Source organism: Dasypus novemcinctus, chromosome 17 (genome assembly GCF_030445035.2).
Source record: "Dasypus novemcinctus isolate mDasNov1 chromosome 17, mDasNov1.1.hap2, whole genome shotgun sequence".
Classification (NCBI taxonomy): Eukaryota; Metazoa; Chordata; class Mammalia; order Cingulata; family Dasypodidae; genus Dasypus; species Dasypus novemcinctus.
In genome coordinates, this window is record NC_080689.1 from 7,324,243 (window position 1) to 7,345,692 (window position 21,450).

At 41.8% G+C, this 21,450-nt stretch overlaps 1 protein-coding gene across 1 annotated transcript; it reads left to right on the top strand.

The window, feature by feature from the left end:
- The first annotated feature begins 1,031 nt into the window (after positions 1–1,031).
- CNOT11 (CCR4-NOT transcription complex subunit 11) lies at positions 1,032–20,078 on the top strand. Its single transcript, XM_004471756.5, has 7 exons — positions 1,032–1,605; positions 8,715–8,879; positions 12,042–12,194; positions 14,190–14,392; positions 15,689–15,891; positions 18,645–18,741; positions 18,825–20,078. The coding sequence occupies exons 1-7, from the start codon at positions 1,092–1,094 to the stop codon at positions 19,020–19,022; spliced, it is 1,533 nt and encodes a 510-aa protein (XP_004471813.2). The 5' UTR covers positions 1,032–1,091; the 3' UTR covers positions 19,023–20,078.
- Positions 20,079–21,450: the final 1,372 nt, after the last annotated feature.

A 21,450-nucleotide genomic window follows, 5' to 3' on the forward strand; every position in this document is an offset into this window, starting at 1 on the left:
ACTGCCCACCCCCAGCAGCCATCACGGCCACTTTCTCCACCTCAATGGCACATTTACTTCCATCACTAAGCACCACAATTCCAGAATAGAGCCTCAGCAAGTCACCCTGGGATGGCTATGTCCTCTCCACCTCTGTATCAAGAGGGTGCTTAGATTGCAGTTCTCCTGCTTGCAGTTGTAGGCACTCTTGGCTCCCTGGTGTGGTGGTTGACCTTCTTCACCTCCCTATTAGCTGGCTGGGATAAGTCCAATAAATCGAGGTACTTCTAATGCACAACCAGGGTCTAGAAAAAGTGGCGCAGCCAAAAATCTTGTAAATGAGTAACTATGGGAAACATTTTCCTGTAATGTTGTTTAAAATCCATGTATAAAATTCCGTGGACAGTATGTTTCCATTTCTGCAAAAAAGAGGGTTATGAGACCATAACCCCATTAACCTGGGTTATGAGAAACGGGAGTGGGGATGTCTTTCAGCTATAACAGGGGTTCTTAACAAGGGGTCTGTGACTTTGAACTGAAATTCACAAAATCATTATTCTTAGGATGTGTTGGTGTGGCTGTTATAAATTTATTAAATAATCTGCAGTATAGTAAGGATTTAATAAGATGTTCATGGCAAAGGGGTCCATGGAACAAAAAAAGAACTGCGTTCTGTGCATTGAAAACTTTTTTCCAGTGAACAGTCACGGATGTTAAATTAAGGAGACTACATAGACCCTAACACGCGTTTTTCCAAACAATAACGAAGCCAACATTTACTGGCACCCTCGGGTGCCAGGAACCGCCCCGGGGTCTCCCAAGCCCGCCTGGCTCTCTGCAGGGTATACGGCCGAAGCCCCGCCCCAGGCCCGCGCCCTCAAGCCCCGCCCCGCCCCGTGCCCGGCCGCTTCGGCCCCGCCCACCTGGTCAGCGCCCAAGCCGGGACCCACCAGCCTCGCTTTGGCTGGCACCGCCCCCTCCGCTCCAGCGCCTGCGGCTTCCCGACGCTCTGGCTTGCGACGCTGTCGCGTAACCGCGCGCTTTACGGCTGCGAGGACGGAGCGAGGCGGCGCCGGGTCCGCGGCGGCCGGGAAGCAGGGCGGGCGAATTTGATGCCCGGAGGCGGGGCGAGCGCGGCGTCTAGCCGGCTTCTCAGCGCCGCGGAGCAGAGAGGGGCCCGGGAAGCGGCGGGGTCGGCGTTTAGGAGCGGCCCGGGAGGCTACGGCGGCGGCAGAGGCGGCGCGGGTGGCTCGGGGCCGGGGAGCGGAGGCCCGGGGGGCTCCGCGGGCAGGATGAGCCTGACCCCGAAGGAGCTCTCGAGCCTGCTGAGCATCATCTCGGAGGAGGCGGGCGGCGGCAGCACCTTCGAGGGCCTTTCCACCGCCTTCCACCACTACTTCAGCAAGGCCGACCACTTCCGCCTGGGCTCGGTGCTCGTCATGCTGCTGCAGCAGCCGGACCTGCTGCCCAGCGCGGCGCAGCGCCTCACCGCGCTCTACCTGCTCTGGGAGATGTACCGCACCGAGCCACTCGCCGCCAACCCCTTCGCCGCCAGCTTCGCGCACCTGCTCAACCCCGCGCCGCCCGCCCGCGGCGGCCAGGAGCCCGACCGGCCGCCTCTTTCAGGTAGGAGCCGGGGCCGCGGGTGGGGGGCCGCCTGGTGGCTCCGCCGCCCGACGCGGCAGTTTTCCACCGGAGCTTTTGGGATTCACCCGCAGGTCAAAGTAGCTCCTTTTGACGTTCTCCTTCCTCTCCGCCTCCATAGCGCTGACGTCTGGGTGTGTGTGGCTTATTTACAAGTTCATGGGATCGAAAATGATACTTTCAAACAGTAGGCTAGCAAATCTACACCTGTGTGGGCTTAGCATTTTTAGTGCCTCAAATACGACTCGTTCTTCCAAAGCTCATTAGGGGTGTGTAAAGGTGTAATTGATGACACGTTGGACCTGCTCCGGTTTTAAGTGTCACATGACTAAATAGAAGTCACTGTTAAGAACTGGAAGAAGTTGTTGGCGGAAGTGCACATTAAGCCGTGCTGAAGGAATTTTCAGCTGCCTTACTAGGTCTCTTAGGTTGTCCTTGGATCTTGAGATGAGGGAGAGGATGGAAGGTAGTCTCAAGTTCAGACTAGAAAATGCATGGCTAATAAACATTATATAAGATGTGTACTCGGGCCGCATTGGTGAGATCAGTAGGTTAGATGCAAGGCTTTTCTCTCTTCTACCCTCCCCCTCCCTGCCCTCCTCTGGAAATTTTGTTATGAGGATTTTACTTTGGGTGGAGACTTACAGCCAGGAGAGGAGAAAGCTTATGAGTGATCGAGGTGTCTGGGAGATTTAGATGAGGATAAGTGTAGTGCAGGAAGCAGGTAGTTAGAGGTATGGAACAACTCCATCCTTAACCAGACCTTAACCAGCTAGGTCCCTACCCAGTGTGAGAAAGGACGGTCACTATAGGCAGTGCCATCTGTAACATGCATTCAGAAGATGGCATTATCCATTTTAGTCAGATGAAAACATCACAAGAAAAGAAAATTATAGACCAGTAACCTTCATAAATATAGATGCAGAAATCCTCAACAAAAAACTAGCAAGTTGAATCCATCAGCATATTAAAAAGATTGTATTATACAACATAATCAAGTGGACTTTATCCCAGGAATACATGGGTGTTTCAATATGAGAAAAATCAATGTAATACACCACATTTATAACATGAAGGAAAACAAAACAAAAAAGGCATTTGGCAAAATCCAGCACCCATTCTTGATAAAAATACTCAGAAAACTAGGAATAGAAGAGAACTTCATCAGCATATGAGGCATATATGAAAACTCACGGCTAACATATTTAATGGTGAAAGACTGAAAGTTTTTATCCTAAGATCAGAACAAGACAAAGATGTCTTCTTTCACCACTGGTACTCAAAATTGTACTGAGAGTTCTAGTTAAGGCAGTTAGGGAAAAAAGAAATAAAAGTATCCATATTGGACAGGAAGATGTAGAACTTTATTTATTGATTACATGACTCAAATCTGTAAGACAATTTATATAGCTAATAAAATGAATTTTGCAAAGTGGCAGGTTACAAGATAACAAACAAAAATAAATTGTGTCTCTACACCAGTAGTGAAAAATCCAAAGAGGAAATCAAGAAAAAATTCCATTTACAATAGCAACTAAAATAATAAAATACCTAGGGATACATTTTTTAAATTAAATTTAATTTTTTTCATTTTTTATTTTTTTTTTGAAGATATTTAGATCACAAAAAATGTTACATTAGAAAATGTAAGAGGTTCCCACATCCCTCCCCACTCCATCAACAGCCATCATTGCGGCACATCCATTGCATTTGGTGAATGTATCTTGGAGCACTGCTGCCTCTCATGGATTATAGTTCATATTGTAGTTTACACTTTCCCCTGGTACATTCAGTGGGTTATGGCATAAAAATGTCCAGCATCTGTCCTTGCAATATCATTTAGGACAACTCCAAGTCCAGAAAATGCCCCCACATCGCATCTCTTCTTCCCTCTCCCTGCCCTCAGCAACTACTGTGGCCATTTTCTCCACATCAGTACTACAGTTTCTTCCATTTCTAGTCACAATAGTTCTGTAATAGAATACCAGTAAGTCCACTCTAATCCATATTTTATTCCTCCATCCTGTGGACCCTGGGATGATGATGTCCACTCCACCTCTATATTGAGAGGAGGCTTAGATCCAACATGATAGATGGATGCGATTCTCCTGCTTGGAGTTGTAGGCACTCTTGGTTCCCTGTTGTGGTGGTTGACCATCTTCACCCTGTTAGCTGAGTTGGGTAAGTCCAACAAACCAAGAGTAGGAGTTGCAACTCTTCTGACGTTCAGGGCCCAGCTGGCACATGGACAGTCGAGAGATTCAAGTCTCCTGGATATACACCAACCCCAACGCCAACCACAAGTTCAGGAGAAGTGACAGAAGAGGCATGTGTAGAAAGGTTACATCTGAGTCCAGCTCCATCATATTCAGGAACACAAATTCCAAAGTCGGATCCATTGACAAGGCACTGAACTCCAGAGCTAGCTGCCTTTACCGTAGAACCTGTGTGTCTCCATAACCCTCAGGAGTACCAGTACTTGGGGTTGTATCTGCTTTGGCTGTCTCTGGGATTCTTCTGAAGTGTGCATAAGCACGATCTGTTTGATAACTTCCTGACTCTTTTTTGAAGACTCTTAACCATATAAACTCATTTGTCTTTACCATTTCCCCCTTTAATTCAAGGTCTTTTTCTAGTTGAATCACCTGTTATTGATTGTTAGTAATCTCTCAGCACCAGGGAGGCTCATCCCTGGGAGTCATGTCTCATGCTGGGAGGAAGGTAATGCATTTACATGCTGAGAGAGTGGCCACATCTGAGCAACATGGAGGCTCTCAGGAGGTAACTCTTAGTAACCTGCAGCTCTAGGCCTAGTACATATTTCAGGTACACAGGCTTATAAGCATAGTCATCAGTATCAAGAGCTCATCAGTGGACCATCCTTCTTCACTGGTCTTTGCACTTGCACTTGGGGGATTGTTGCTGTTCCATTGGGTAATGTGACAGAGCTCCCCTGGCTAGGAATTCAGCACTCTGTCAGTTGCTGGTCACTGTAACTACTCTGAAAATACCCAATGAATATCCGAACATTTTTATATCCCCGTATACATACCCTGGAGAACTCCCTCCCAACCATGTGTCCCCCATCAGTAATACCCCACACCAGTGTTCCTCCCCTGCCATAGTTGAACCCCTCTGTGGTCCAAAACTTCTTAAAAAATAAAGCCTATTAATATTGTCAAATTCAATTAATAGGAAAGTGAAATAGTAATGACAGGTTTAAAGATTAGAAATAGAATATATACTAATTTAGACCTAGGAATAAATTTAATCAAGGATATAAGACTTGTACAGTGAAAGCTATAAAACTTCTGAAATAAACTAAAGGAGACCTAAATAAATGGAAAGGTATTGTGTTTATGGATTAGAAGATTTAATAGTGTTAAAATGTTAATGATACCCAAAATGATTTACAGATTGCACACAACCCCAATCAAAATTCCAGTAGCCTTTCTTACTGAAATGGAAAAGCTGACCCTTCAATTTATATGGAATGGCAAGGAGCCTTGGACTGCCAGAACCATCTTGAAAAAGAAAAACACAGTTGGAGGACTCATACTTGCTGATTTCAAAACTTATTACAAAGCCACAGTAATCAAGACAGTTTAGATGACCCAAAGGACAGGCAGATTTATTCCAATGGAATAGAATTCTTAAACTCACATCTATGGCCAGTTGATTTTCAACAAGGAGGCCATGTTCACACAATGAGAAATGAATAGTCTCTCTAACATATGGTGCTGGGAAACTGGATATTCACATGCAAAAGAATGAAACTGGACCCCTGTCCCTCACTATAGACAAAATGATCTCTCAAAATGGATCAGTGGGGAGTGGGTGTAGCTCAGTGTTAAGTGCCTGCTTGCCTTGTATGAGGTCTCAGGTTCTCCCCAGTATCTCCTAAAAACGAAACAACAGGAATGGATCAATGACACAAATATAAGAGCTAAAATATATTTAGAAGAAAACATTGGGGAACACTTTCATGACCTTGTATTAGGCAATGGATTCTTAAATATGTCACCTTTTCAAAAGAGGAGCAACAAAAGAACATAAGTTGGACTTCATCAATTTGAAAACTTGTGTATCAAAGGACATCATCAAGAAATTGAAAAGACAACTTATAGAATAGTAGAAAACATTTGACAATCATTTATTTAACAAGGGTTTAATATCCAGAATATATAAAAAGTACAGTTATGACTCAACAACAAAAATACAACCTAATTAAAAGATGGGAAAAGGACTTGAATAGAAAGAAAGATACACAAATAGCTGACAAGTACATGAAAAGATGCTCACCATCATTAGTCATTAGGAAAATGCAAGTCAAATGCACAATGAAATACCAATTCACAACCACAAGGATGGCTATTATTGAAAAAAAAAAACAACAAAAACACCCAGAAGATAGCAAGTATTATCAAGGATGTAGAGAAATTGGAACACTTGTGCATTGCTAGTGAGAATGTAAATGGCGCAGCCACTGTGGAAGAGTTTTGTGGTTCCTCAAGAAGTTAATCAGAATTCTTACATGACCGAGCAGTTCCATTCCTATGTAGGTAGCTGAAGACCTTGAAAGCAGAGACTGAAACAGATAATTGTATACTAGTGTTCATGGCACCATTATTCACAGTAGCCAAAAGGTGGAAACAACTCAAGGTCCCATTGACAGACGAATGGATAAAATGTGGTGAATGCTATGCAGTGGAATATTAGCCGTAAAAAGGAATGAAGTACTGATACATGCAACAACATGGATGAACTTTGAAAATATGTTGAATGAAGTAAGCCAGACACAAAAGGACAAATATTGGATGATTTCACTTAAATGAAATACCTAGAATAAGCTCCAGAGACAGAGAGTAGATCACATGTCACCAGGGACTGAGAAGGGGAGAAAGGGAGTAATTGCTTAATGCGTCCAGAGTTTCTGTTTGGGGAGATGAAAGTTTTTGTAATGGATGGTGGTGATGGTGGCACAATATTGTGAATATAATTGAAATCACTGAATTTTACAAATGATAGTGGCTAAAATTGGAAATTGTATATATGTTACCATAATAAAAAGAAATATTGGGGAGCGGGTGTGGCTCGAGCAGTTGAGTGCTTGCTTCCCACATGGGAGGTCCCAGGTTTCAGTTCCCAATGCCTCCTAAAAACAAAAAAACAAGCAAGCAGATGTAAAAGAACCAACTCAAGGGAGCTGATGTATCTCAGTGGTTGATTGCTGGCTTCCCACATATGAGATCCTGGGTTCAATCCCCAGTACCTCAAAAAAAAAGAAGTTAAGGTGGCAGTTCTTGAGGTACTGTTAGGTTTTTGTGGCACAGGAAAGCTCTTACAGTTGCAGCTGGTCAGTTTTCCTGCGTGGCCACCCCTCTGGATCTGAGCGTCCTCTGATGAATTTCCTGTACTGCCCTTACCTAAGAAGGGCAGCCATTCTGCTGAGCTGAGATGCCCATTGGGTGCAGGCACTTAGAGCTTTCAGGAAGTTTGTGAACCCCTAGAAAATGAGTGCAGCACATGCGTGTGATGTCAAAACCCACCACCGTAGAGTGGCCCTATTAGAGGATGGGGACAGTATAGGATTTAGATCAGGCGAGCCTTAGGATTCTGTAGGGCTGGTTAGGCCAAGGAACCATGAGTCATAAACTGCCATTCACAACTGCAGTGATCCTGAATCTAGACCCAGTCTACAGATGGCATTATAAACACAAATTTGCCAAAGGAGGGGAGGCAGTTGGCAGGGATGGACTCTTTGGGTGGGTTGTTTAATCTTTATGTGCCTCAGTGTCCTTGCCTGTAAAATGCAGATAATAATTCCTGCCTGGCATGGTGGTTATGAGGGGTAAAAAGTATCCAGAAGTGTTACTGGTTATTGCCAGTGTCAGAGCGGGTAGGGATGGTGTGGACACAACCAGGAGAGGAGGTATCTGTGCCTACGCCTCCCTCCTGGCACTTCCAGTCCTGTACAGCCAGGGAGAGCATCTGGTGGTGAGTTTTCATGAAGCTTTTCAGATGAATCTGATGCAGAGCCGAGACCGAGGCCGTCCCTGTGAGTGAGAGAGATGGCTTCCCTGCACTCAGGCTTGTGGCCTGCTTGGGGAGACACAGTTGTGATGTGTGGTAAGGGCTGTCCTGCAGGTCGTATCTACAATTTTAGGTCACACAGAGGAAGGGACAGCTGGCTGAGGCGCTGGAGAGGTTCGCAGAGCACAGGACATTTTTGCTGGATATTGATCAGATGGGTGTGGGGAGGGAAGGGACTGGCCCCTCTGAGTGTTGTTAAAGAACTGATTGTATTGAGGGAAGCTGAGGGGTCTTGCTTAACTGGCGCGCTGGGTGTGTGGAGGGCAGGGAGTCCAAGGGTTGAAATTAAGAAGGTGGGTTGGGGTCAGAATGTGAAAGATCTTGTAATGGTGCAGAGTTTGGGTTTAAGTGTTGTGATCAGATTTGTCCTCTAGAAATACAGTCAAATGGTAGCGGGGAGTGTGGAGTGTGGGTGGTGGGAGCTGGGGAGCTCAGGAAGGCTGCCACGTAGTCTGCACAGGAGAGGAGGAGAGGGGATGGAGAAAGGGAGTGGGGTCCCGTAAATTCTGGGGTGGGATAAATGAGACGTGGTGAACAGTTAAATTTGGGACAAAAGTGAAAGGACACTCAGCCTGTGGGAGTTTTGTAGCTGCCGTATGTCTTGAACAGGCAGTATGTAAGGTGTATTTGCACTGTTAAGGAATGCTTCTCTTTTCTCAGCTTCTGTACAGTCACTGGCAGCGGCAGAGAAGAAAGGCATTTCTGAGAGCCAAAGTTTTATTACCTATTTTGTTGGCATGCCTAAGCTTTAGGAATTGAGGCTCTTTAGAAAATAAAGATCTTAATAATTAAAAAAAAAATTAAGTTTCTTTGGTATGGATACAAACGATGGGATTTCCAAGGATATATCTAATTGTGTAGTTCACAAATGGGTATATTTGGTAAACAAAGTTTAATTCTGAGTTGTCTTTAAATGTGTAGGTTAAAGTGGCAAGTAGTAAATGCTCATTTCTCCAGAGTCAAGTCAATTTTTAAAAGTTGCACGTTTTTGTTTACAGGCTTTTTACCTCCTATAACTCCACCAGAAAAATTTTTTCTTTCCCAGCTGATGCTGGCACCACCAAGGGAACTCTTTAAAAAGACACCACGCCAGATTGCTTTGATGGACGTTGGAAACATGGGCCAGTCCGTGGACATTAGCGGGCTTCAGCTGGCCTTGGCTGGTAAGGACGGCCCAGGGCTGGGCATTCTTGGGAGGTGGCAGGCGGCCTCTTTCCTTGCTGTACTATCTTTAAAATGAAGATCCTTGTAATGCGCTAAAGGATTAGTATTTTCCATGAGAAAGTTATATACAATACTGCATCCTTAGCTGAAATCTTCATTTTTGTTGCAAATATGGCATATGAATTCAGGTTTTCACTTGAGTTGATAGCTTTTGCAATTTTAGAAGAATGTTAGATAAAATTCAGTCTGTAAAATTTCTTTCTGACAGTACCTTTTCCTTCAGTTCTGAGGCACTGCTAACAACTTGAAGGCAAGTTGTTTAGGGCTGTGTCAGTGGCTGTACGTGACTCCATCACCATGTGCCTGATTGTTTACTGCCAGGGAACGCAGATGACTTCAGTCTCTAAGAATCACGTGATTTAATCTTAAGATTAAAGAAGGAAAACCATAAAAACTGTAGAAGATGGTTGAGGCGAAGAGTACATGAAAATCTATCTAAGCATGTGAGGTGAAAAAGTATCTTTTATACACATTCATAAAGCAGGGAGCAAAATTATGATTAGTCCAAAATATTTAGTTCATACATGATTGAGACCTGGTTTTGGAATATTTGTATTGAATGTTGTGTGAATTCACCTCAAACAGGATAATAAATACTCCGGTGAAGATCTTCTCAGGGTTTCATATCTGCATCCCGGGCAGTCACTTCTTGTGGTACCAGTTTAGTAGAACTGCCTGTCCTCTCGACTCCTTCCCCTGCAGTTGGATTATGGTTAAACTTTAATTTCAAAGTGGCATCAATATATGAAAGGTGGTAGTTTGGAATGTAGAAAGCCAGCGTTGTAGTTGCTCCCTGGCTGTCAGACGGCCATGGTCTCCCCTTCCAGCTTAGCAGGGCAGAGCACGAGGCCAGGGAGAGCCTGTGTTGCCAGACAAGGATGCTTGATCTGTACCCCAGAGTGCTCGAGGGAGTCGGCGGTATTCACATGGCGTTGTCGTCCATGCTCCCCTTTCTACCTTTTGCCTGCTGTACATTCCACAAGTACTTGGGCACCTCTGGGTTACATACGTAAGCAAATGAATGGGTGCTCTTGAAGCAAACTGGGTGTTGCCTTGAACTTTGTGGCTGGAGAGGCCCCATGTTCTGAAACATAAGAAGGGGCACCTTTTGCTTGCTTGCTCTAAGAAAAATACAGATGCCCATCTCTTGAGAATGATTCATTAGTGATATTCTGAGATAACGCCACATGTGTCATCCCTTGACCAAGAATGGAGAACTTGTGACTAAGTGGGCTGCAGTATTGAATTAATTTGGATAATGTCCCATCCTTCTTTGACTTCATGCACTTCTGATAGAAGGTGATATGCTTATATAAGCGAAAGTATTTTGATAAACTATTTTTCCTTGGAGCATACTGAACTTCACTTTTTAAACTATTGGGTATTAGCAGTATGGCAGTGGTTAGATTACAGAGGCAATAGGCAAATTCAGTCACCTTACTTTCAGAAGCGATGTATATTCTGATGGCTCTAGTTGGGTATTTAATAAAATGAAAGTAAAATCTGACCTCCCTTTCAACTTGTGATGGCTTGAATCACCCTGTGAAAAATTTTTGAAGTGTATTAAGCTCAGAAATGAATGTGTGACTAGGGGAAGGGTAGAGAATTTAGGTAAAGTGGCTAAGCCTTGCTTGCCCCTTCCTGTGCTCTTCCCTAATTGAAGATGTCCCAACCCCGAGCCATTCATTTTTACAAGTCCAAAATAAATAAATAAGTAAAAGCAAGTGCACCTGCTCTAGATCCTGCCATATAGGTCATCTCTGAGAAGACCTGAAATTCTGATGTCTTACAGGGAGACCCATGGGCCAAAGATGATTTAGGGACGATGCCATTGGCATTTGCTTAGCTTTTAAAAAGCAAGTAGACAAGTACAACAGAACTAACTATGGGGGGCAGGGGTGGGGCAGTGTTTTACTCTGGTACTAATGACTGCTCATTTCAGAAGTTTTATTAAAAATTCCCACCTCTAGTAAAAATGCCCACCTCTTACTAACTTACAGTTTGCCAATTTTTAAAGTTTTCCCCACATATTGGTCAACAGTGTGTCATCTAACTTTTTGTGCTTCACTATTTAGAGATGGAAAGAAATAGCATATTGGGATAATTTTAATAAGCTTTTTTTAATTTTTGAAATTAAGTGAACGAAGTAAAAAATCTTTTCCTGTACCAAAGACATCTTTTCCTGTGTATCTGGCCTTTCCCCCTGGGGTTGGTGGTCTTGCATATACATTTTAAGGAATTATTAAAAAGTGATCCTGGAACAATCCCCCGTCCAGGTTAAAAAATATTGTCAGAACCTAGAAACTGCCTGTTGTTTATTGTTCTTGCGCTCCGCATCATTCACCTGACTCTTGGGATAATCATTTTTTACTTTGTAGCCCTCTTTTGCGTGCCTCTGTGAACGATATAGATTAATTTTACATGTTCTTGGACTTTGCATATATGGAATCATACTTGACTCTTTTGTGTTTTCTTTCTGCTGTTATGTGGTATTATTTGTGAGGTACAGCAACATCGATGCTTGTAACTGCATCATGGTTGCTTTTCATTGCTGTTGTGGTATATTCGTACAATGGAATTCCAAGCTCTTTATCCTGCCTACTGTGGACAGATATATTGTTGCTAGGAATCCTCTGGTATATTCTCCAAGTACACATGTGAAAGTGTTTATTCCAGGTGGAATTATGCACAGATAAAACTTTACTAGGTAATGCCACATTGCTACGCCACGTTTCATTCCCTATGCGAGTTCCTATTACTTTATATTCTTCTCTGCATTTGATGATTTCAGGTTTGTTCATTTTTGCCAGTCTCGTAGGTGTGTAGTAATATGTGTTTTAATTGGTCTCAAATGAGATTGGACATCTTCTCAGATGTTTATTGGCTGTTTAAGCTTTATTTTGGTAAAATGCCTGGTGAAGTCATTAGCCCATTTTCTCCTATTGGGTTTGTTTATAAATTGATTTGTAGAAGATACATACACATGTATAATCTAACCCATTGTTGATGTGTATTGCACTCCCTGCCCCCAGTTTGTGTTTTCTCTTTTCATTCTCATGGTGGCCTTGACTTTAAACTTGGCCTGTTGTCCCCTGTTTCAGAACGCCAGTCTGAGTTGCCGACCCAGAGCAAGGCCAGCTTTCCTAGTATCCTCAGTGACCCAGACCCGGACTCCTCCAATTCTGGATTTGACAGCTCTGTTGCCTCTCAGATCACAGAAGCTTTAGTTAGTGGACCAAAGCCCCCGATTGAAAGTACGTACAGATACATTCATTGTATACTCTTGGTTTTATTTTATCAGCATTCCCTGAGACTCTTCCATTTTCTGATACATCGTGTTATTTTTGTTGCTACTTAAACTTGAATTTAATGTGAAACTTCTAAGGATGGTATCTAGAACAAAGTAGAGGTGCTCAGTAAAAGTTAGTTTTTACTCCAAGAAAAGTTACACACTAATGTTTTTATTATGTTCGTATTGTCGGCCTGCCTAAAGATAAAAATTCTCAGATTTTACTGAAATGAGTCTGTTTTTGTAGTTTATTACCTTTTTGTTTTATACGTCTTTATTAATCTTATCTCTGTGATTACCTTCTCCATTTTAAAGCTTACTGATCTTATTACTTTTGATTTACTTTAATTAAAAGAAAACATTGAGTTTGAAATAATATAATATAGCTGCATCTTTTGGTCTGATAGACGTCTGTTTTTTTTGGTTTCTTTTTTTTTTAAGATACTGGGCCCAGGGATTGAACCTGGGACCTTGTATGTGAGAAGCTGGTCCTCAGCCACTGAGCCTCATTGGCTCCCCTGAGTTTGTTTTTTCATTTGTTTCCTTGTTGTTTGATTTTTGTTTTGTTTTTAGGAGGCACTGGGAACTGAACCTGGTACCTCCCATGTGGGAAGCAGGCACTCAACTGCTTCAGCTACATCCACTCCCCTCTCTTTGGTTTTAATGAAGAAGGCCTATTTTCTATTTAGAGATAAGTCCATGTTCTCAGATCATAGTTCATCATGAGTTTGAAACTTACGCAGTGACCTTTTATACTGTTTGGGTAGCAGTAGATCTGTGGTGTAAATGGATTTCAGATTTGAAGTTTCAGCTAGTCACATATGTCCCTGGAGGCCACAGCATGTAGTGAGTTTTACTGAACATTTGTTCAGGCACAACTTGGAATTGCTTAGGCCACTGACCAAGTATGCAAAAAGCACACCCCTCAGATAGTGAGTGAGTCTCCCCAAACACCAGGCATGCCCCTCCACAGAAACCTTCTCTTTATTACACAATTAGTGGTTCTTATCAACTATTAGCAACTTTGTTTCTTTTTAAAATAAATGGTCTGAAAAGAGATTCAGATGCTAGTCCTGGTAATACAAGTGAAGAGACAGTATAGATATCTAAGAAAGTGATGATTCTTAGCCAGAAAATAGAAGTTTTCAGTAAATTAAAGAGTAAATCTCAAATTTGGCAGGGGCTCGGCTCTATGATAGGAATAAGCCAGCTGGTGTCCAGGAGGAAACCAGAGAAAGCTACAACATTGGTTCAGCAAAGGTTGTAGCCAGCATTTATTATCATAGTTTATAACTTGGGGATGAATCTTGTTTTATGACATAGTCAAGAGGTCTTAAGTTTAAGTCACTTCATTTCTTGTTGCATTTTTCTGTTTTATAAAAAGAATATGGTTGTGACTTTGGGAATTCATGAAAATCTCCAAATAGATTTGAAAATGTCAAAAGTCAACTGTATTTCTTTTTTCCTCCTGTTATTTCATTTCCATATAATGTGAGACTTCAAGGTTATAAGATGCCAAGATAAAAATAGTGTAAATCATAGTGGCTGCTGAAGAAAACAGAGGTAACCAAGAGTAGGATGAGTGAGGACAAGTAGCAGTGTTTAATTTTTCCCATCAAAAGACTTCTACCAACTGGATAGTTGTATCCTTTAATACCAAGTGGTGATTATGTTTGAGTTAAAAGTTGTCATTTCATGGTGATGCATTCCTCCCCTCTCTCCAGAAATCAATAGATTTGGTCTCTGGCATGAAGAAGTAATATCAGTGTTTAATTTTCTTATTTCTATTACGCATGAAATTCTGACCTTTTTTTTAAATCATTTCTATTTCTGCTTATGAAGTTTTATCACAGCATCCTTATTAAAACAGATTAGCATACTTCACTAAGTGAACTATGTGTGAAAGATATACAGATGTTAGCTTACTGATGAAAGCAGTCAAATATTGCTGTCGCCACAGGCCACTTCCGGCCAGAGTTTATTCGTCCCCCGCCTCCTCTCCACGTTTGTGAGGATGAATTGGCTTGGCTAAATCCGACGGAGCCTGACCATGTGATTCAGTGGGATAAATCGATGTGTGTGAAGAATAGCACTGGTGTAGAGATCAAGCGAATAATGGCCAAAGCCTTCAAAAGCCCCTTATCTTCTCCCCAACAAACACAGGTATGTATTTATTGCAAACATTTTCTTCTCTATAATACAACAGGAATTTATTTTTTCTTTTTCGTGCAGTGTTAAGTGGTCAGTAACCTTATACTGTCAGCATGAGCTTAGCAGTACGTCGTTCCAGAGGCCTTTTGGACCTCTGAAGTTTTGTTCCCCCCTTTCCCTTTTTGGTGAATTTACTCTGGTGGGGCAAGGACTCTGATGACCACAAATGTTTCAGATTTCGTTTGTGATCAGTTTGGCTCTGGGAGGAGTAGGGTAGGCTAGATCTCACGCTCTTGGTGAGCCTGTCCCTGCTTGGTACCAGTGAGGTACTTTTACACACATGGCTTGAAGCTGGATGGCAACTCTTCTGAGGGTAAGTGGAATTATTTACATTTTATACAGGGGGGAGATGAGGTGCAGGGAAGTCAACTTTCCCCGGTTGGCACTTAGATTTGAGATTAAATAGCCCCAGCAACTGACAGGTAAGCCCGGCTGACTCACCCCAGGGGAATGGCAAGGAGGGACATTCTTACAGAACATTTCTGTTGGTGTCTTTTATTTAGTTTGCATACATTCAGATTAGAACTTATTGGCAGACACTGACATCTCCAATCCAGTTTACCACCAGAAAGAATGTTTTCAGAGTTGAGTAATTAACCACTGTGCTTGGAGCTCACTTTGCTGACTAGTCCATCCTGAAACACAGTCCACTGCGGTTATGTACAAGAAGATATGGATAAGAGCATTTAGAAGAAAGAAAATTTAAAAGAAAAAAATGCTTGGCAGAGAAAAAATGTTTTTGAGGAAATCTCTTTGAAGGATGAGTGGGAGTGCGACTTGAGCACCAAAAGCTTGAAGACTGAGGAGTAACGGCAGAAGCTGGGCCTTCCACTTTCCATCCCGCTCTCTGCAGGTTTATCTGTTCTCCACTAAGTGCTGGGCTGCAGACTCTGATGTTCCCCACCTCTCTGTGGTTGGTGCTTTTTGGGAGAACTAGCTGGTAATGAAGATTATTTGTGGTTGTAACGGATGATCTGCAGAGGACTGAGAGGACCCAGTGTGGAATCTGGCTTAATGTTCAGGAGGAGGAAGCCCTGGCCTGTTTGGATTGCCTGAGAGGTGTTTGCATATTAGTATCTTTACAATTCAGATGTAAATTTAGCATATATCAAGACGTGATGATCACGGGTTCAGTGCATGCACCTTAATAACTTACTGACTAAAATACTTGGTTTTGTATACAGGAAAGAGAATTTCTAATTTGACTCAAGAACCTCTAATTTGTACTTTCTGTTTGGTTGTATTTAGCTCCTTGGCGAGTTGGAAAAAGACCCCAAACTTGTTTATCATATTGGCCTCACTCCAGCCAAACTTCCTGACCTCGTGGAAAACAATCCTTTAGTTGCTATAGAAATGTTACTGAAATTAATGCAGTCGAGCCAGATAACTGAATATTTTTCAGTTCTGGTCAACATGGATATGTCCTTACATTCTATGGAAGTTGTAAATCGGTAAGTTTCCCTGTACCAGATTTTCTATTTGATCAAATGTATGTGGGTATTTGGATGATAATAAATAGCCAGAAGGGAAAAACTAGCAGTGAAGTTTTTTCCCCCTGATATTATTAGCCTGAGAAAGCCTATTAAAGAAATAATCTGAGGAGCGAGTGTAGTTCAGTGGTTGAGTGCCTGCTTCCCATGTACAGATCTGGGGGATTTGAGGGAATGTTACAGAAATAACTTGTGTTCTTCTCTCAACCTTGATTCCCAGTCTCCTTATCCTGCAATCATTTTCTGTCAGTGAAACAGAAGGCATTCCTTTTTTTTTTTTTAAGGTTTTAATCCCCATCTTTTTTTTTTTTTTTATAATTCCCCCCTCCCCCCACAGATGGCTCCCTTGTCTGTTTGCTCATTGTCTTTGCTTATTGTTTTTGCTCATTGTCTGCTGTGTTGTTGTTTTTCCTTTAGGAGGCACTAGGAAGCGAACCCAGGATGGGAGGTGGGCACTCAACTGCTTGAGCCACATCTGCTCCTCAGTGCATTCCCTTTTGGTGTGCTGATATTGTGTATTTGCAGTTAACATTTTATATTCTTTTCCTTACCTATATATTTTAGGTAAATTGATAGACTTGTGGGGGTTAGCTTGGGAGCCTCCTATTTTATTAAGGTATTTATATATAGTAGCCATCTGTCCAGGTTTGCTTGAGATAATAGTGATCTAGGCTTAGTATCCTGGGCTCCCTTAATTTGGAGTCCTGTTTTGAATGATAAAGTGTATGGTTTCTTTATACTTTGGGGAAATCCATCCTGAGTCCCATGCAATACTTCAGTTAGAGCATTTATTTTAAACCTGCTTGAAATTTTTAAAAAATTTAATCACTTGGTGAAACAAGTGCCCATTTTTTCAAAAAAGCCTCACTAGAACCTGAGTCAGAAGTATGTGCACAGGGCACAGGACATTCTTTTTTGGGGCGAGATGCAACTTTAACTTTCTCTCTGGTTAGCTTGTTGAAAACGTGCTGTTTGTTTCATTTCCGCCTTCGTGCTCAAGCCTTTCCGCCTTGTGTCAAGTCAACTCTCTCAGGAGCTAAAGGCTCTTTCAAGTCCTCTGGGTTGACCCAACCCTGAGTGGTCACTTCTTCCTTTCACTAAATTCCTGTTACGTTTCTGTCTTGACCACACATTTGGCACTTAGCCCAAGAACAACAGCATCTTTTTAGCAATACTGTTCTGTCCTTCTTAGTTTTAAATTTCAAGGACTAGGTCCTGTGGCTTTGCTACCCCCCAGCACCTACCACAGCAGTGTCTGTGTTAGGTCACCTTTTGCTGCTGATGCCCACAAATGTCAGGTGGCTTCCAGTGGCCTGCAGCAGTGTTTCCTTAGAGCGCTAGTTCTTGGGCCTCACGGAGAAAAGTTCCATGGCCAGTTTAGAAAATGTGGTATGAGTTTCTTTTGGAAATTCATACTATATTATAGCATAGCAAAAGCTCTGCAAAAAGAAAACTTGTTTACTGTAACCCAGTATGTCCCAGGTGACACACTGGGCATAGAATTCCTGACCCTATCCCATTTTTATTTTTTTGCTTAAAACGTTCCGCAGACTCCTTTGGGAAGGGAAATAAGGGCCTTTGCCTTAAAGATTCAAATCCAAAATCTGAGTCTGGTGTGCCAGGATGCCTTTGTTTCAGCATAGCCAGGTCTTGCCCCTGTGCTCCTGAATATGCCGTGATAATTCCTGACTCCAAGCCTTTCCTCAGAGTTCCCTAATATTAGAGAACACTTCTCTTTTCAGGTTTCAGTGTCAGTCATTTCCCCTTTTAAAAGACTTTTTCAGCTGTTCTAACCCACATTACTCTTCATAAACTCTTCATTTTAGCATTGAGTTATGTACTGTTCTCTTTAGTTAGTGAACTTAAATCTTCCTCTCTGACACACCACCTTGCGTAGCATTTACATGGAATGGGGCTCAGTAAATGTCACTTCTAGTAATTGTCAAGATTCTTAGAGCTTGGTAAATGAGAAACCATGACGTATGATTCATCCAAAAGCACAGAGGGACATAGTGCTCTCAAAAAATAAAATTCCTGGGAAGCACACTTGGCCCAATGGATAGGGCGTCCACCTACCACATGGGAGGTCCGCGGTTCAAACCCCGGGCCTCCTTGACCCATGTGGAGCTGGCCTATGCACAGTGCTGATGCGTGCAAGGAGTGCCCTGCCATGCAGGGGTGTCCCCCGCGTAGGGGAGCCCCACACGCAAGGAGTGCGCCCCGCAAGGAGGGCCGCCTAGCGCGAAAGAAAGTGCAGCCTGCCCAGGAATGGTGTCGCGCACACGGAGAGCTGACCCAACAAGATGGCGCAACAAAAAGAAACAGATTCCCGGTGCTGCTGATGAGGGTGGAAGCGGTCACAGAAGAACACAGCAAATGGACAGAGAGTAGACAACTAGGGGGAAGGGGGAAGGGAAGATAGATACATTTAAAAAAAAAAATCTTAAAAAAAAAAAATTCCTGAATGAGTAATTATAACGTGTAATGCTAAGTATAGACTTTAAAACTGGAAGTGTCGTTTATGAGTAAGTGGGCATGGCTCTGAGATTTATTTGCCCAGGTATACTTAAAAGTAGATGGTTGGATCATATATCAGAAATTCTTAATAAATGACCAAAGGAAATTTTATTTTTTATGGTTAACAGTGATTGCTTTATTAAATGTTAGTGAATAAAATTAACAGTGCTATTTTTGTAACCTTTTTTGTGATACAGACTAACTACAGCTGTTGATCTACCTCCTGAATTTATTCACCTTTATATATCAAATTGCATCTCTACTTGTGAACAAATTAAGGATAAATACATGCAGGTGAGTTTTATAAATTTTTATAAATTTTATAAATACCTGCCAGCAAAATGGGCACACTAAAAAATTTTTTTTTTCTTTTGCAGAATCGTTTGGTGCGTCTTGTGTGTGTTTTTCTCCAATCCTTAATCCGTAACAAAATTATTAACGTGCAGGACTTGTTTATAGAAGTACAGGCATTCTGTATTGAATTCAGTAGGATACGAGAGGCTGCTGGTCTTTTCCGGTTGTTGAAGACATTGGATACTGGAGAAACACCTTCTGAGACCAAAATGTCCAAGTAATACCTCATCAGAATCACCCATTTGTTTTTCAGCTGTACTGTGATTTAAGTTTGAAAACTGTTAAAAACCTGAGTGGTCTGCTTGGTATAATGCATATAAACAACACTTTATCTATTTAACCAAGTTTTGTTTTTCTGGATGACTTTTTCCTTTAGATGAATTTTTGTTAACTTGGAAAAAGGTCTCTTTAGGTTTCTTGCTAACAATTACCCAGAGGAGAAAGGGTTATTCCCACACCCCCACCAAAAAAATCAAACAAAACCCAGCTATTGCAAAAAAGTAGATGAGTGAGTCTTGAGAACTAAAGTGCAAAGTGCCTGTTTTTTGTTTATGAAAATAACTTGCAAGGTGGGAGCGGGTATAGTTAGTGGGGCCTGCTTCCCATGTACAAGGTCCTGGGTTCAATCCTGGGTTCCTCCTTAAGAAAAAAAGTTACAGGTGTCTGATAAATCTTGAATCCAGTTTTCCTAAGGTTCTATTGTTCAAGTATTTAATGAAAGTAAATGAGGACATTGTCATACAGCCCTTGAGGTGTAATCAGTTGAGTGTTTCTGAATCACCAAGTGGCAGTTAGTTTGATTCTGAACCCATTTGTACCTACATTTCTTAAGTAAGTCCTCATTAAGGACAGTTTGAATCAAGGGTTACACTTGTAACTTATCCCTTCTTGTCCTAGGGACTTACTAGACAACAGAATATTGTAGTAATAATATTCCTTGGACTGTTAGAAACACAGGAACTCTTAGAAGCCCTTTTCTAGGCTGTAATAGCTGGTAGTTTTGTTTTCCTCTCAAAGTATTCACTGGTTATTAGTCTAAAATAGTCATATTTTTCATTTTCAAGAGGAAACCTCAATTGGTACTTTGGGAGGTAGTATCACCCCCAAGGAATTGCCATTTGAACTTGCTTGTTGAGAGGGAGCTATTACTCTCCTATCTGTAGAGAGGCAGATGGCATGTTTGAGGAGTACTGGAGCAAGATGGCATGTGTGGGCTTTTATCCTTCATTTAGCTTTGGGACAACAGTGCCTTACATTAAAGTTCTTTTTTTAACAAACTTTATCTGATGTATTTTTTACTTGAAGAAATTATAAAAAATTACTCATTTACTGAGGTGTATTTTTTATAGCAAAATAATCTCAACAGGAATTACCCTCTAACCCAATTTTCAGGAAAAGTTGAAGAAAACCAGACCTAGTAGTTTTAAGATGAGTGCAAATGCCAATCTTGTAATACTGGACAGAGAGCAGTCCGTTTATATTTTCAACAAATTGTGTATCCTAGCTAATTTTGTAGGAGTGGGGGATCTGTTTGTGTAGTGATCTAAACTATTTAAAAGAGAAGTGCCTCCCAGTACCTGAAACGAGGGCAGCTCATTCCTCTCAGTATCTACAACGGGCTTCACAGTTTTGCATATTAGCATTGGGAAAAGAAAGTTTGTTATTGCCAAGTGGCATTTAGCTAAATATGTTTGTGCTTTTTCATTGTGGGCTCTTTCTGCTTTTCCAAAGAAATTTTGGATGGTATAACTGCTGTATTTTTTAAAAACTCAGTGGGCAACTATACAGCTTAAACAGAAGCTTATGACACCTGTACAAATTGTGATACAAGTAGAGAGTAAAGGAAACAATTGATCTCCTTTATGATGAATAAACTGGCCTAAAGATAGGAACTTTCTGGGGATCAAACACAGTTTGGGGGTGGAGTGGCCAATGAGTTGCTAAATGAGCTAATAAATCTTGACTCACCCCTCACCCAGGTAGTAAACTTATTTATATGTAAAGCAGTTCTATAATGAAGTTCTAGAAGACAGTAAATCTTCCACAGCCTTTATTTTGGTATTAACAGTGGTTCTTGACATCTTCCCATCTTTAACTTCTGGAAATGAAGTTTGTGAAAGCAACTGGCAAAATTAAAAAAATCCTAACGAAAAGGTCTGGTCAACCGGAATATAAATTCACATCCACCTGCAATATGGTATCATTAAACTGAAATTATATGGCTGAACATCCCACTACTTGGAGGCCTCTAGAGGGGACAGACTGGCCAGGTCCTGAGAGCAGCACCAGTGCTTTTCCATTGTTTAAATCAGGATTTTAACCCTAACCTGTAGTTTGAAAGTAGGACTGTTAATAAGTCTGGTCTTCATGCTAAGTATTAGCTTTAGTTGATACAATGTTTCAGCATTTCTAGTACAGAAAACTATACAATATGTACATTGGTTTTTTTGGTTTTTTTTTAAAGATTTATTTATTTTATTTATTTCTCTCCCCTTCCCCACCCCCCACCCGGGTTGTCTGTTCTCTGTGTCCATTTGCTGCGTCGTCTTTGTTATCTGTGGGAATTCTGTTGTTGTCAGCGGCATGGGGAATCTGTGTCTCTTTTTGTTGCGTCGTTGTGTCAGCTCTGTGTGTGGGCAGGCTGCACTT

Coding starts and splice junctions, on each gene's coding strand:
- CNOT11 (XM_004471756.5), top strand. CDS start 1,092: ATGCCCGGAGGCGGGGCGAGCGCGGCGTCTAGCCGGCTTCTCAGCGCC. Junction 1,606..8,714: donor CGACCGGCCGCCTCTTTCAG/GTAGGAGCCGGG, acceptor TTTTGTTTACAG/GCTTTTTACCTCCTATAACT. Junction 8,880..12,041: donor GCTTCAGCTGGCCTTGGCTG/GTAAGGACGGCC, acceptor CCCCTGTTTCAG/AACGCCAGTCTGAGTTGCCG.